The sequence below is a fragment of the Rattus norvegicus genome, chromosome 10 (assembly GCF_036323735.1).
Source record: "Rattus norvegicus strain BN/NHsdMcwi chromosome 10, GRCr8, whole genome shotgun sequence".
Taxonomy (NCBI): Eukaryota; Metazoa; Chordata; class Mammalia; order Rodentia; family Muridae; genus Rattus; species Rattus norvegicus.
The window spans coordinates 87602651-87614417 of record NC_086028.1 but is presented as its reverse complement, the minus strand read 5'-3'; the positions used below and the strand labels follow the sequence as shown (position 1 = coordinate 87614417).

The 11767-nt window shown below is 48.0% G+C and overlaps 1 protein-coding gene across 1 annotated transcript; it reads left to right on the top strand.

The window, feature by feature from the left end:
- The first annotated feature begins 5364 nt into the window (after nucleotides 1-5364).
- Nucleotides 5365-9118, top strand: Tmem101 (transmembrane protein 101). Its single transcript, NM_001191650.1, has 4 exons — nucleotides 5365-5545; nucleotides 5856-6036; nucleotides 7035-7181; nucleotides 7933-9118. Exons 1-4 carry the CDS (start codon nucleotides 5409-5411, stop codon nucleotides 8239-8241), a joined length of 774 nt encoding a protein of 257 aa, NP_001178579.1. The 5' UTR covers nucleotides 5365-5408; the 3' UTR covers nucleotides 8242-9118.
- The last annotated feature ends 2649 nt before the right edge of the window (nucleotides 9119-11767 follow it).

The following is an 11767-nucleotide window of genomic DNA, read 5'->3' as shown; positions in this document are numbered from 1 at the left end:
CAGCTTGTTTATGAGCCGTGCCTAAGAGGCAGCTGCAAACCGGGTGGTGGTGGTGGCATGCCCTTTTAATCCAAGGCAGAGGCAGGATCTTGAGGCCAGCCTGGTCTACAGAGTGAGTTCCAAGGCAGCCAAGGGCTACACAAAGAAAACCTGTCTTGGGGGCAAAAAAAAAGTGACCCATATATTTTAAACAGGACCTTCTAGGGCTTGCTAGTCTCAGGCTCACAGGTCTCCTGCCTCTGCCTCCCTCGTGGAATTGTAGGAGTGTACCAGCACATACTTGTTTAAGATCACCTTTCATGCCAGTGCTCTGGTCAGCCTGGAACTCACTAGCCCGTGTTCTCCACCTTCCTAACTCCGTGACCCTTTAATTCAGTTCCTCGTGCTGTGATGACCCCCCACAAAATTCCTTCATTGCTACCTCATAACTGTAATTTTGCTAGTTATCAATTGTAAGCATCTGTTTTCTGATAGTCTTAGGTGACCCCTGTGAAAGGGTCATTTAATTCCCCCTCAACGGTATATATAAAGGGGCAGACACATGACTTCTACTAGCCAGTTCCCCACCTGCATTTGGCCTTTGGAAGGCTGAGGTGCTTGCACCTGTCTGGCCTGGGCAACTTGACATGCACTGGATCTTCAGGGTATGCTGAGCAGTGTGGAGGCATTGCTCTGCCTAGCTAAGACAGCTACCTTTAGATGTCTGTGGGGCTCCACTGTGTCAGGGTGGGGCTAGAAGGAGGTGGACTGATGCTGTGCCGATTTCCCAAGACATGCACTCTCCGTTTATCTTCTTCCCCTGGCCTAGTACTATGCTAGCACCTGCCCTAAACTGGAGAATAGGTCAATCTATAGAAAAAGAGGTCAGAGTGGAGTGTTTCAGAAAACCTTCTGGATTTCCAGAATTTTCCCCTCACACACACTGATGGCTGAGGGAAACTGTTGAAATTGATCGCTAAGGTTATGACAGAAGGGTGGGCCACTGCCAGGTAGGCTTGTGGAGTCTCTTAGGGACATAAATAATCCCAGCATTTGGGAGGTAGAGGCAGGTGGATCTTTTTGAGGCCAACCTGCTCTACAGAGTAAATTCTAGGCAAGCCAAGGTTACACAGTGAAACTTTGTCTCAAAATAAGTAAATAAAATCCACACATGTGATTAAAGACATGGTGCATGTCTTTAATTTTAGGAGGTAGAGGCAGGTGAATCTCTTGAGTTCCAGGCCAGTCTGTTTACAAAGGAAGTACCAGGACAGCCAGGACTACACAGAGAAACCCTGTCTCGAAAAACATAAAGAGAAATAAAGTTCTGTTCTCTCTAACCCCTCAGAGCTAGGCATCAGCACTGTGTGAATCAGTGGTAGCTGAAGAGACTGGAAAGTATTAACTTGGGAAGCGACTCTAGTTTGAGGACTTAATGGCAAGGGCAATGAGTCCTGTGGCTGCCACTGATAAAGGTAGACAAGATAACTTTTAACCTGGACCCCTTCTCATTCCCCTTGTCTGTTACCCATGCCCAATTTGTATCCACACAATCCCATCCTCTAGTTCTTTGATGTAACTAGTCTTAGTTTTTAAAAAAGGAGGAGAAATGTGAGATGGGCATGGTGACTTTTAATTCTAGCACCCAGGAGGCAGCGTGTCTTAGGGTTTCTATTCCTGCACAAACATCATGACCAAGAACCAAGTTGGGGAGGAAAGGGTTTATTCAGCTTACACTTCCACATTGCTGTTCATCACCAAAAGAAGTCAGGACTGGAACTGAAGCAGGTCGGGAAGCAGGAGCTGATGCAGAGGCCTTGGAGGGATGTTACTTACTGGCTTGCTTCCCCTGGCTTGCTCAGCTGACTCTCTTATAGAACCTAAGACTACCAGCCCAGGGATGGCACCACCCACAATGAGCTGGGTCCTCCCCACTTGATTCCTAGTTGAGAAAATGCCTTACAGCTGGGTCTCATGAAGGCATTTCCACAAACTGAGGCTTATTTTTCTGTTGTAACTCCAACTTGTGTCAAGTTGACACACAAAACTAGACAGTACACAGAGGCAGGCAGATCTGTCTGTAATTTTAATTTTTTTAAAGATTTATTCATTTATTATATTTAAGTACACTGTAGCTGTCTTCAGATATACCAGAAGAGGGCATCAGATCTCTTTACAGATGGTTGCGAGCCACCATGTGGTTGCTGAGAATTGAACTCAGGACCTCTGGAAGAGCAGTCAAGGTTCTTAACCATTGAGCCATCTCTCCAGCCCCCAACTTTAATTTTTTTTTTTTGGTTCTTTTTTTTTTTTTTCAGAGCTGGGGACCGAACCCAGGGCCTTGCGCTTCCTAGGTAAGCGCTCTACCACTGAGCTAAATCCCCAGCCCCCCAACTTTAATTTTTAATAATGGTTCTTAAATGCTTTAACCTCCCTTTTAGCCCACCACCCAACAGAGGTAGTAGGGAGAAAAAAAGATATGAGGGAAGTGGGCCTGTTTAAAAAGTTTCTTTGGAGCAACTCCTGTCTGTGTTGTCTGAAAATCGACAGTTCACAGGTCCACAGCAGCTTTTTGAGCCATTCACAAACACTTAACGGATACACCAGCATTCCGGTTCGGTACAGTTGGGAGAGCAAACAGAAATCAACAGCGGTGGCACTACCTAGCAGAGACAGCCAGGTCTCAGCATCGGCATAAGTCATCAGGAGGGGACGCCAAGAGAAGTTCTCAGCTGCGCCTTTCTCAGGGAAATGAAGATCATCGAAGACTGGAGACCCAAAAGCATTGCACAGCTAGCTCTACAATCAAGCAAAGCTCAGCCTCCGTCTGTCTGTGGAGTCTTTTTATACTCCCTCCAAACATCTTGCGTCCTCATGTCTTGCCTCAGCATGCGTGTCTGTCTCAGCTGACATCACTCTGCCAATCAGTCTGAGTTTGAGGAAGCAACAAAAAAGCTGCAGCATCCCACCAGATTTTTTTTTTTTTTGGTTCTTTTTTTCGGAGCTGGGGACCGAACCCAGGGCCTTGTGCTTCCTAGGCAAGCGCTCTACCACTGAGCTAAATCCCCAACCCCCCACCAGATGTTTTTATGGTATCTTTTTCTCTATGGAGTCCTGAAAAACACAACTCAACTACACAATGTAAGGCGGACCAATACATGCATATTGTTAGCAAAGAGCCCTTCATCAGTCGTCTATTCACGTGCTTGCTTTAGCAGAACACCCTTTCACCCCTGTCTGCTTCAGTGGAACGTTCCTTCCTAAGGCTGCCTTAGTCTGTCACCTGTATCCACTTCAGCTAAATGTTCCTTCCCATGTTTGCCCCAGCAAAACACCACCCACCTGACTTTTCAAAGAACTGTTAAGTTTCCACTTCACAGATCTCTAAGTTGGAGGCTGGCCTGGTCTACATAGCAAGTTCTAGGCCAGCCCAGGCCACATAGTAAAATCTTGTCTTCAAAAACAAAAGGAAGAGCTGCAGTGGCAGGGAGATCTATGGAGATCTCTGAGCTGCAGGCCAGCTGGTCTACAGAGGGAGTTCCAGGACAGTTAGTTAGGGCTACATAGAGAAACCTTGACTTGAAAAACCGAACGAACAAAAAGGAAGAAAAGAAAAGTTTATATTGTGCATCTTTCACTCACCAGCTAATTGGAAGATTTTTGTCCTCATGGTCAGAAATGCTTGTTGGATATGAGTCCCTTCCAGGGAATTGAAACCAGGTTTAAAATAAATGGCCAATTGGCATCAGAGTGCTTACAGGATCGTATTAAATATTAGAGGGTGAGACAATCTATTAAAGGTTGTGTGGTGTATGTGCTCCAAAACAGAGATGGGGACATCTTCGTGGTGGCAGCTACACTCTGCCCACACCTCTTGTTTCTTTGATATTTGCTGAGCCCTGACTGTGGCTGACAAGACATAGTGACAACGCCATATGTTCATTTATCTGTCTGTGCAGCACCTAAGTCCTGAATGTATATCTGGGGGGTTGGGGATTTAGCTCAGTGGTAGAGCGCTTGCCTAGGAAGCGCAAGGCCCTGGGTTCGGTCCCCAGCTCTGAAAAAAAAAAAAAGAAAAGAATGTATATCTGGCCCTGAGGCTATAAATAAACAGAAACTACATACTTACTGTCTTTGCACTCATGGAATTCATAATGTGTGTGTGTGTGTGTGTGTGTGTGTGTGTGTGTGTGTGTGTGTGTATTGATAACAAATACATAATTGCCTTTGTGGTGAGCTGATTAAAAGGAAAGGCAGCTGTTAGTCATGTTCAGGCATGTTCATAGTCTACCCTTAAGGTGGATGGAGGCAGGAGGATCATGAGTTGGAGGGTATTCTGAGCAACATAGGAAATTATATGAACACTCACGGCAGCTTCTCCTCCCAAAAGATGTTTGGAGAATAAGGAAGGTGGAGGCGGCTGAAGTTAAGCTGATTGCTGTTTGGGATCGAGTGGGAAGATGGCAACCGGGAAAAAGTCTGATTATGATGTCTTAAATGCGTAGATCTTTCTCTTCTCCCAGGAGACAAAAGGCATCAAGACCAAACAGATGACTTAGAGCCAAGAGGACTCCTTACTTTACAAGTTCAGCTAAAGACAGGGAATCCTCTCTGGGTCCTGTGTGCATGTATTACACTCTTTCATTGGACCCTTCTTATCTGCCGATACCACCTTTGTTAAAATCAAGTCTCCCAGCAATGATGAGGTGGAATGTCATTATCCCCATTTCACACTTGAGTCTCCATTTAGATGACAGAGTTGGTTTTCAGGTTGGAGTCCAGGCCTGGTCACATCCAGAATTGGTTGCTTCCATACATCAAGCTGTATTCCAGGATTTCTGATATTTCAACCTTACGCTCTTTGCTCCTGTTCCATTTTGAATGTACGAAGAACACTCACTGGTTTCTGTTTCAGAAGTCCTGAGTTCAATCCCAAGCAACTTGAGTGATTCACAACCATCTATGACAGGGTCTGATGCCCTTTTTTGTCATGCAGGCATACATGTAAATAGAGCATTCGTATACATAAATAAACAAATCTTTTATGTTTTGTTTGTAATGCATAAGCGTGCATGCCAGAAGAGGGCATCAGATCACTTTATGGAAGGTTATAAACCACCCTGTGGTTGCTGGGAATTGAACTCAGGAGCTCTGGAAGAACAGCAGTGCCCTTAGCCATCTCACCAGCCCCTAAACAAATCTTTTTTTAAAGGCAAAGAAAGTGCAAAGAGAAGCTCGGAGTTCTCTCCGTAGGGAGAGTTTAGAAAGGCTGACTCCTCCACATTTTTTTTTCTCGCCCGGAACTAGAGAGCGAGAGCTTTGTTTCCGGACGAAAAGAAAAACAGTAAGGGACCGGAAGTTGCCTGTATCATCCTCCGTGCTGGTCTCCCAGACCCGGCTGAGGCCGTACCGGACTGCCCTTTCCCAAGATGGCTTCGAAGATTGGTTCGAGACGCTGGATGCTGCAGCTAATCATGCAGCTGGGTTCCGTGCTGCTCACGCGCTGCCCCTTTTGGGGCTGCTTCAGCCAACTCATGTTGTACGCTGAAAGGGCCGAGGCGCGCCGGTGAGCGCGCCCACGAAGCCGTCGAATGCGGTGGGGGGCGGTACGGCCTGTCCTGGGAACTGGGGTGCGGTGATGTTGGGAGAAGTTGGGGGCCAGAAGTCGGAGCACTTAGATCGGGAGGAATTGGTGCTCAGACAGATTGGAAGATGCTCTGGTTCGGCTGTACGACCAGAACTGATGTGGCGGCCCCAGCAGTGAGGAGGGTCTCTGGTTTCTGGGGAGCAGTGAAGATTGCGGGAATTTACAGAGGTCCCCAGACCCTTACTCTCCATTCATTCTGTCCTCCTTGTTCCCTACACTCGATTCACAGGAAGCCGGACATCCCAGTGCCTTATCTATATTTCGACATGGGGGCAGCTGTGTTGTGTGCTAGCTTCATGTCCTTCGGAGTGAAGCGGCGTTGGTTTGCGTTGGGCGCCGCACTCCAGCTAGCCATTAGCACCTATGCCGCTTACATCGGGGGCTATGTCCACTACGGGGACTGGCTAAAGGTGAGCACGTGAACTCTAGAAGAGATTTAGCTTTGGGGAAGGAGCTGGTGCATGTGGTGGGCACGTGTGGTACTCTCAAACGTGAAGCCAGGGGGAAATTGGAGTACTGTTTGAGGCGGTTTTGTGATTATTACAGAACACAGACGTGTCAGACCCACAGAGACCACACAGACCCTTGTAGAGTGTGAAAATGGAGGTCCAGAGATGGAAAATGGACTTACCAAAATCATGCCACAATGTATCGAAGGGACCCATAACCCAGAGTTGTCTGATTCCCCAAATCCTTTAAACCATTAATTTATTAGTCTTAGACAGGTAAAGCAAAAGAGATCTTGAGGATATCTGGTCTACTCATCAGGTTTTATGAAATGTAGTGAATACTAGTGTAGAATTTGTGCCTGCAAATGCAGAAGTTATTCGTTTTGTTTTGTTTCTAGACAGAGTTTCTCTGTATAACCCTGGCTGTTCTGGAACTGCTCTGTAGACCACAATGGCTCAAACTCATACACAGAGATCAGTCTGCCTCTGCCTCCCAAGTGCTGGTATTAAAGGCATGCACTGTCGCCGCCGCTGCCACCACCACCAGCAACGCCGGGCTGGCTGTTCTTGTTTTAGTTGGTATAGAGTCAATACTACACAAAAGGAGGAACTCTGGGATTAGGTTTCAAACTAGGAGTGGAGGAGGTGGCAACCTGTGGCATCTTTTTTTTTGGGCCTTGGGCTTCCTAGGCAAGCGCTCTACCACTGAGCTATATCCCCAACCCCAACCTGTGGCATCTTGAGTCCTGCCGCTTTCTGTAGGGCCATGGACAGTTTCCTTATCCCCTCTCAACCCTCAGTTTCTGCCTTGTAAAGAAAGTTCTCTCTCTCTCTGTAGACTACACTTGGAATAGTAAGAGGGTTCAGTGGGACGTGTAGAAGTGGGCGGTTCTATGTTCTTGACAACCAAGAGACATGCTTGCAGTTCTTGACTGGGATTCCTTTTTCCCTGGTCTTAGGTCCGTATGTATTCCCGCACAGTTGCCATCATTGGTGGCTTTCTGGTGCTGGCCAGCGGGGCTGGAGAGCTGTACCGCAGAAAGCCCCGAAGCCGTTCTCTGCAGTCCACTGGCCAGGTGTTCCTGGGCATCTACCTCATTTGTGTGGTACGTTGGGGTTCTCTTGATTGGAGGCACTGTTTCGGAGTGACATGAGCTTAAGCCTGGCAGAATCCAGGCCGTTGGGCAGAGCAAGGCTTTGTGAGTAATTTCTGACGGCTCCTAGATTGCCACAGACAGCTTCTGGTTCCTTCTGAAGGGCTCTCTCATGTCAACATTATTGCTACCGCTTAGACAAGACGTCAAACTGATCAATCAGTCCCAATCCTGAGAATCCAGCAAAGAAGATGTGATTTTTTTTTTTTCCCCTTGCCTCAGCCTCTAGAGGACTGAGAGAGGGGACAGGGGAGAGGCATGGTGCAGGTCAGCTCTATTGTAGCTCTGCCACCTAGAGCTGATGGGAGCTATGGAGGATGGTCAGGTAGTTCTCCCTGGTGCCTTGGAAGGCCAATGCAGATGAGGACAGAGATAGGCTTCATCCTCTTGACCTCGTCTTAGGAACCAGGAATTACACCCTATGTGCAGAGTTCTCTGTGGGCTTCCGTAGTGTGTATATTTGAAAGTCTGAGTCTCCATCTGATTATGGAGACACATTTCATTCTTCCAAAGCTTCCAGGGGAGTAGAGATCAGCTTTACCTCTCGGGGCCCTATAATCTGAGCGGGAGACAGGCCCTACTTTCAGAGATTTCCCCATCCTGAGAAAGGACTTCGAAGCTGGGCTACAGGGGCTGGCTTGTGGGAGCCGCCTCAGGGAGGCACTCATCCGTTGCCCAGTCTTAAAGGATGCTGTGTTTCTAGGCCTACTCGCTACAGCACAGCAAGGAGGACCGGCTGGCGTACCTGAACCATCTTCCAGGAGGGGAGCTGATGGTCCAGCTCTTCTTCGTGCTTTATGGGGTCCTGGCCCTGGCCTTCTTGTCAGGTTACTATGTGACCCTGGCCGCCCAGATCCTGGCTGTGTTGTTACCTCCTGTCATGCTTCTCATTGATGGCAATGTCTCCTATTGGCACAACACACGGCGTGTCGAGTTCTGGAACCAGATGAAGCTCCTTGGCGAGAGTGTGGGGATCTTCGGGGCTGCCGTCATCTTGGCTACCGATGGCTGAGTTCCACAGAGAGAGCCTGATTCGGGCACAGGGGGCCACCACTGAAGGCCATGTCACCTTCCTCCTTGCTGGCCCAGTTGCTGATTATTTATGCTTCTTGGTTTGTTTGTTTACTTTCTTGTTTTTTGATTTTAATAGTTACATTTTCCCCCCGCCCCTAAGTTTGTGGCTCAGACCTTGGGAAGGTGGGAGCCCGCATCCTAAAGCCTCATAGGGTTGTTGTTTTTTTCTTACCTGTTTTAGGGGAGAACTGAGGCCAGCTGCCCCTCCCCCACATGGCCAGGGAAGGAAGAATCCCTGAGAAAGGAGTAAGGCAGAGCTGGGGCGCAGGTAGGAGTCAGGGACAGAGGAAGATTTGGAAGTAAGCGGATGTGAAAATTCCTTTTGGAACCTGACAGATGCAGCTAAAGTGAACAGTGCTTTTCAGACTAGTGTGTGTGTCTTCACACATGTGTGTCTTCACACGTGTGTGTCTTCACACATATGGAAGGAGCCCTACAAGGAGGGGCAGAGCGGCTGGTGCTACAGACGTCACGTGGGCTCTTTGGGAGTCTGCTGGGGCAGAAACCATCCCAGCTCTCTGACTCTCGCTCTAGAGTTCAGAGCAGGCCCTGGTGTGCTCTGGGATATGCATAGTGGAGCTGGCCTGTCAGGCAGCCTGCTGCTGCATCTATTCCCAGCTTCTTGGTTGGCTGGGCGGGTGGAGCAAGCTCCCATACACCAGACCACACTGTCCTCCAAAAATAAATATTTTTTTTTTTTTTTTGGTTCTTTTTTCGGAGCTGGGGACCGAACCCAGGGCCTTGCGCTTCCTAGGCAAGCGCTCTACCACTGAGCTAAAGCCCCAACCCCCAAAAATAAATATTTTATACAGACATTTTGTCTTTGCTTCTGTTTTCCCCATTGGCACTTTGCCATTGGCTGGGGTTGATTTGGGGATTCTTGAAAGATCATCTTGGATTAAACCGCACTCTGGTCCTCCTATGATCCCTCCGCCACCCCAATTCTAAGAGTTCCCACAGTTCTTCAACTCTCTTTAAAACAAGACAAAGCCACATACTTCCTGGGTGTGGTGTCTCATGTCAGTAATCCCAGCACTCGGGAAGCAGAGGCAGGCACATCTCTTGAATTTGAGGCCAGCCTGGTCTACAGAGTGAGTTCCAGGATAGCCAGGGCTACACAGAGAAACCCTGTCTTAACTTCTCTCCCAAATAGTAAGTAGTAATAATAATAAAAAAAAAATCGCAAATTGTAAAACATCAGCTAGAGTTGGCTTAGTAGAGCACAGGCCTAGCACACCCTGGGCCCTAGGCTCCATTGATAGCATTGAAGAAAGATCCATCACATCCTGAATCCTTACTGTAAATTAGGGGTTTTTCGTTTGTTTTGGGTTTTGAGACAGGGTTTCTCTGTGTGGCTGTTATGGAATTCTGTAGACCAGGCTAGCCTGGAACTCACAGAGATCCCTCTGCCTGTTTCCAAGTGCTGAGATTAATGGTGAATGCTACCACACCCAGCATTCATTTTGTTTTCGAGGCAGCATCTCACTCTGTAATCTAGCCTGCTCTCAGGCTCCTGTTTCCCCGCCCCAACTTCCCGTATGCCAAGGTTACAGGGGTGTCTCTGTGTCCAACTTAGTGTATGTTTTTGGTTTCTCCCTCTGTCCCTTTTATAGCTCATTTTCCCCTCTGCCTGCTTGGGGCTAGGTCTTTTGAAGAAGTCTTTGGCTAGGGCAGCTATAAGCAGAGAACTAGTGTAGTATTACACATGAGGAAGTGGGAGATTTGGAGAAGGTAAGCAACCTCTCCTCAAACCACAGAGCAAACCCAGCTGGAGCGACCTGGCTAGTCAGGTCTGTTGAACGTCCAAACCCAGATGTGTACCCTTGATACACGTAATCCCTAGGGAAGCCAGGCTGCTCTTGGGCCTGTCACAGTCCCTGGTGTGCCATGGTGATCTTATAAAGGCACCCGGTATAGCAGAAAGCGTTGATGGAGGACTGGAGATGTAGCTTGGTTGATAGCCCTGAGTTCACTTCCCTTCCAGCGGGAATAGATCTGACATGGAGGCACATGCTGTAATCTCAGCACTTCGGGAAGCGAAGGCAGGAAGGCAAATGCAAGGCCATCAGTGACATGGTGAATTTCATCCTGCGCGCGTGCACAGGATGAGCTGGAGAGATGTGGTTGAGAGCACTTGTTCAAACATGAGGACTAGAGTTCAAATTCCAGCACTCCCATCAGGTGGCTCATAAATGCCTGTAATTCCAGAGATCTCCAACAGATCTAACATTCCTTTAGCTTTCCTACGTGCCTTTGGATGCACTCACACACAAATAATGCGTTTTAAAAAGTGTGTGGGCATTTTGCACCATGTTCATGCCTGATACCCACTGGGGCTAGGGAAGGGCACCAGATCCCAGGGAAGGGCATCAGATCCCAGGGAACTGGAGTTATGGGCAATTGTGAGCCACCATATGGATGCTGGGACTAAGATCAGGATCCTATGGAGGAGCAGTTAGTACGTTTAACCACTGGGCCATTTGTCCAGCTCCCATAATAAAACCAAGGAAAATGTTTAGGGCTCAGTGACTAAGAGCATTGGCTGTCCCTGCAAGAATCATAGTTTGGTTCCCAGCACCCATGCCACGTGGCTCACGATCAACTGTAATTCTAGCTCCAGGTGGTCTAATGTTTTTTTGCGGGTACCCATGCACATGTGTGCATGCGTGCACGCTCGCGGGCACAAACACACACACACACACACATGTAAAAAACCATTTGAAAAAAACACTCAAAAAGCATTGCATGAAAAATCTGGCTTCCTGCCCGGCTGAGGTCTATCAGTCTCATTAAGATGACATATAATCCTACAGTGGGAGAATGGCAAAGTCTGGGCTGATAAGCCAAGGCCTGTTAGTATGCCATTGATGTTATCTGGGATTTTCATCCTAATGGGCGGTGTGTGTGTGTGTGTGTGTGTGTGTGCGTGTGTGTGTGTGTGTGTGCGCGCGCGCGCGCGCGCGCCACATGCTCCCGTGCTTCCTACAGTGACAGGCAACCATATGGTTTATGGAGGGTGATTCCTGACCTAGGAGTAGAAGCAACCTTTTGGGGTTGCTGATCCCCAAGTGAGGAGACAATAGGAGTGTTAACTCTCAGGGCCTTCCAGCTCCATCCGGGAATACTCTGGTCCCTGGTCCTTGAGCACTTGTTCCCAGAGGATTACTATCTTTAAAAAGAAATCTTGGGGGCTGGAGAGATGGCTTAGCAGTTCACTGCTCTGCCAGAGGTCCTGAGTACAATTCCCAGCAACCACATGGTGGCTCACAATGTAATGGGATCTGGTGCCCTCTTCTGGTGTGTCTGAAGAGAGCAAAGTGTGTTTGTATACATAAAATAAATAAATCTAAAAGAAAATCTTAAAACATCAACTGGAGGTATAGCTCAGTAGTAGAGCACTAGCCTAGAATGTTCCAGGCCCTAGGTGCTATCTCCACTGTGGAAAAATGATCTCCCTATACCCT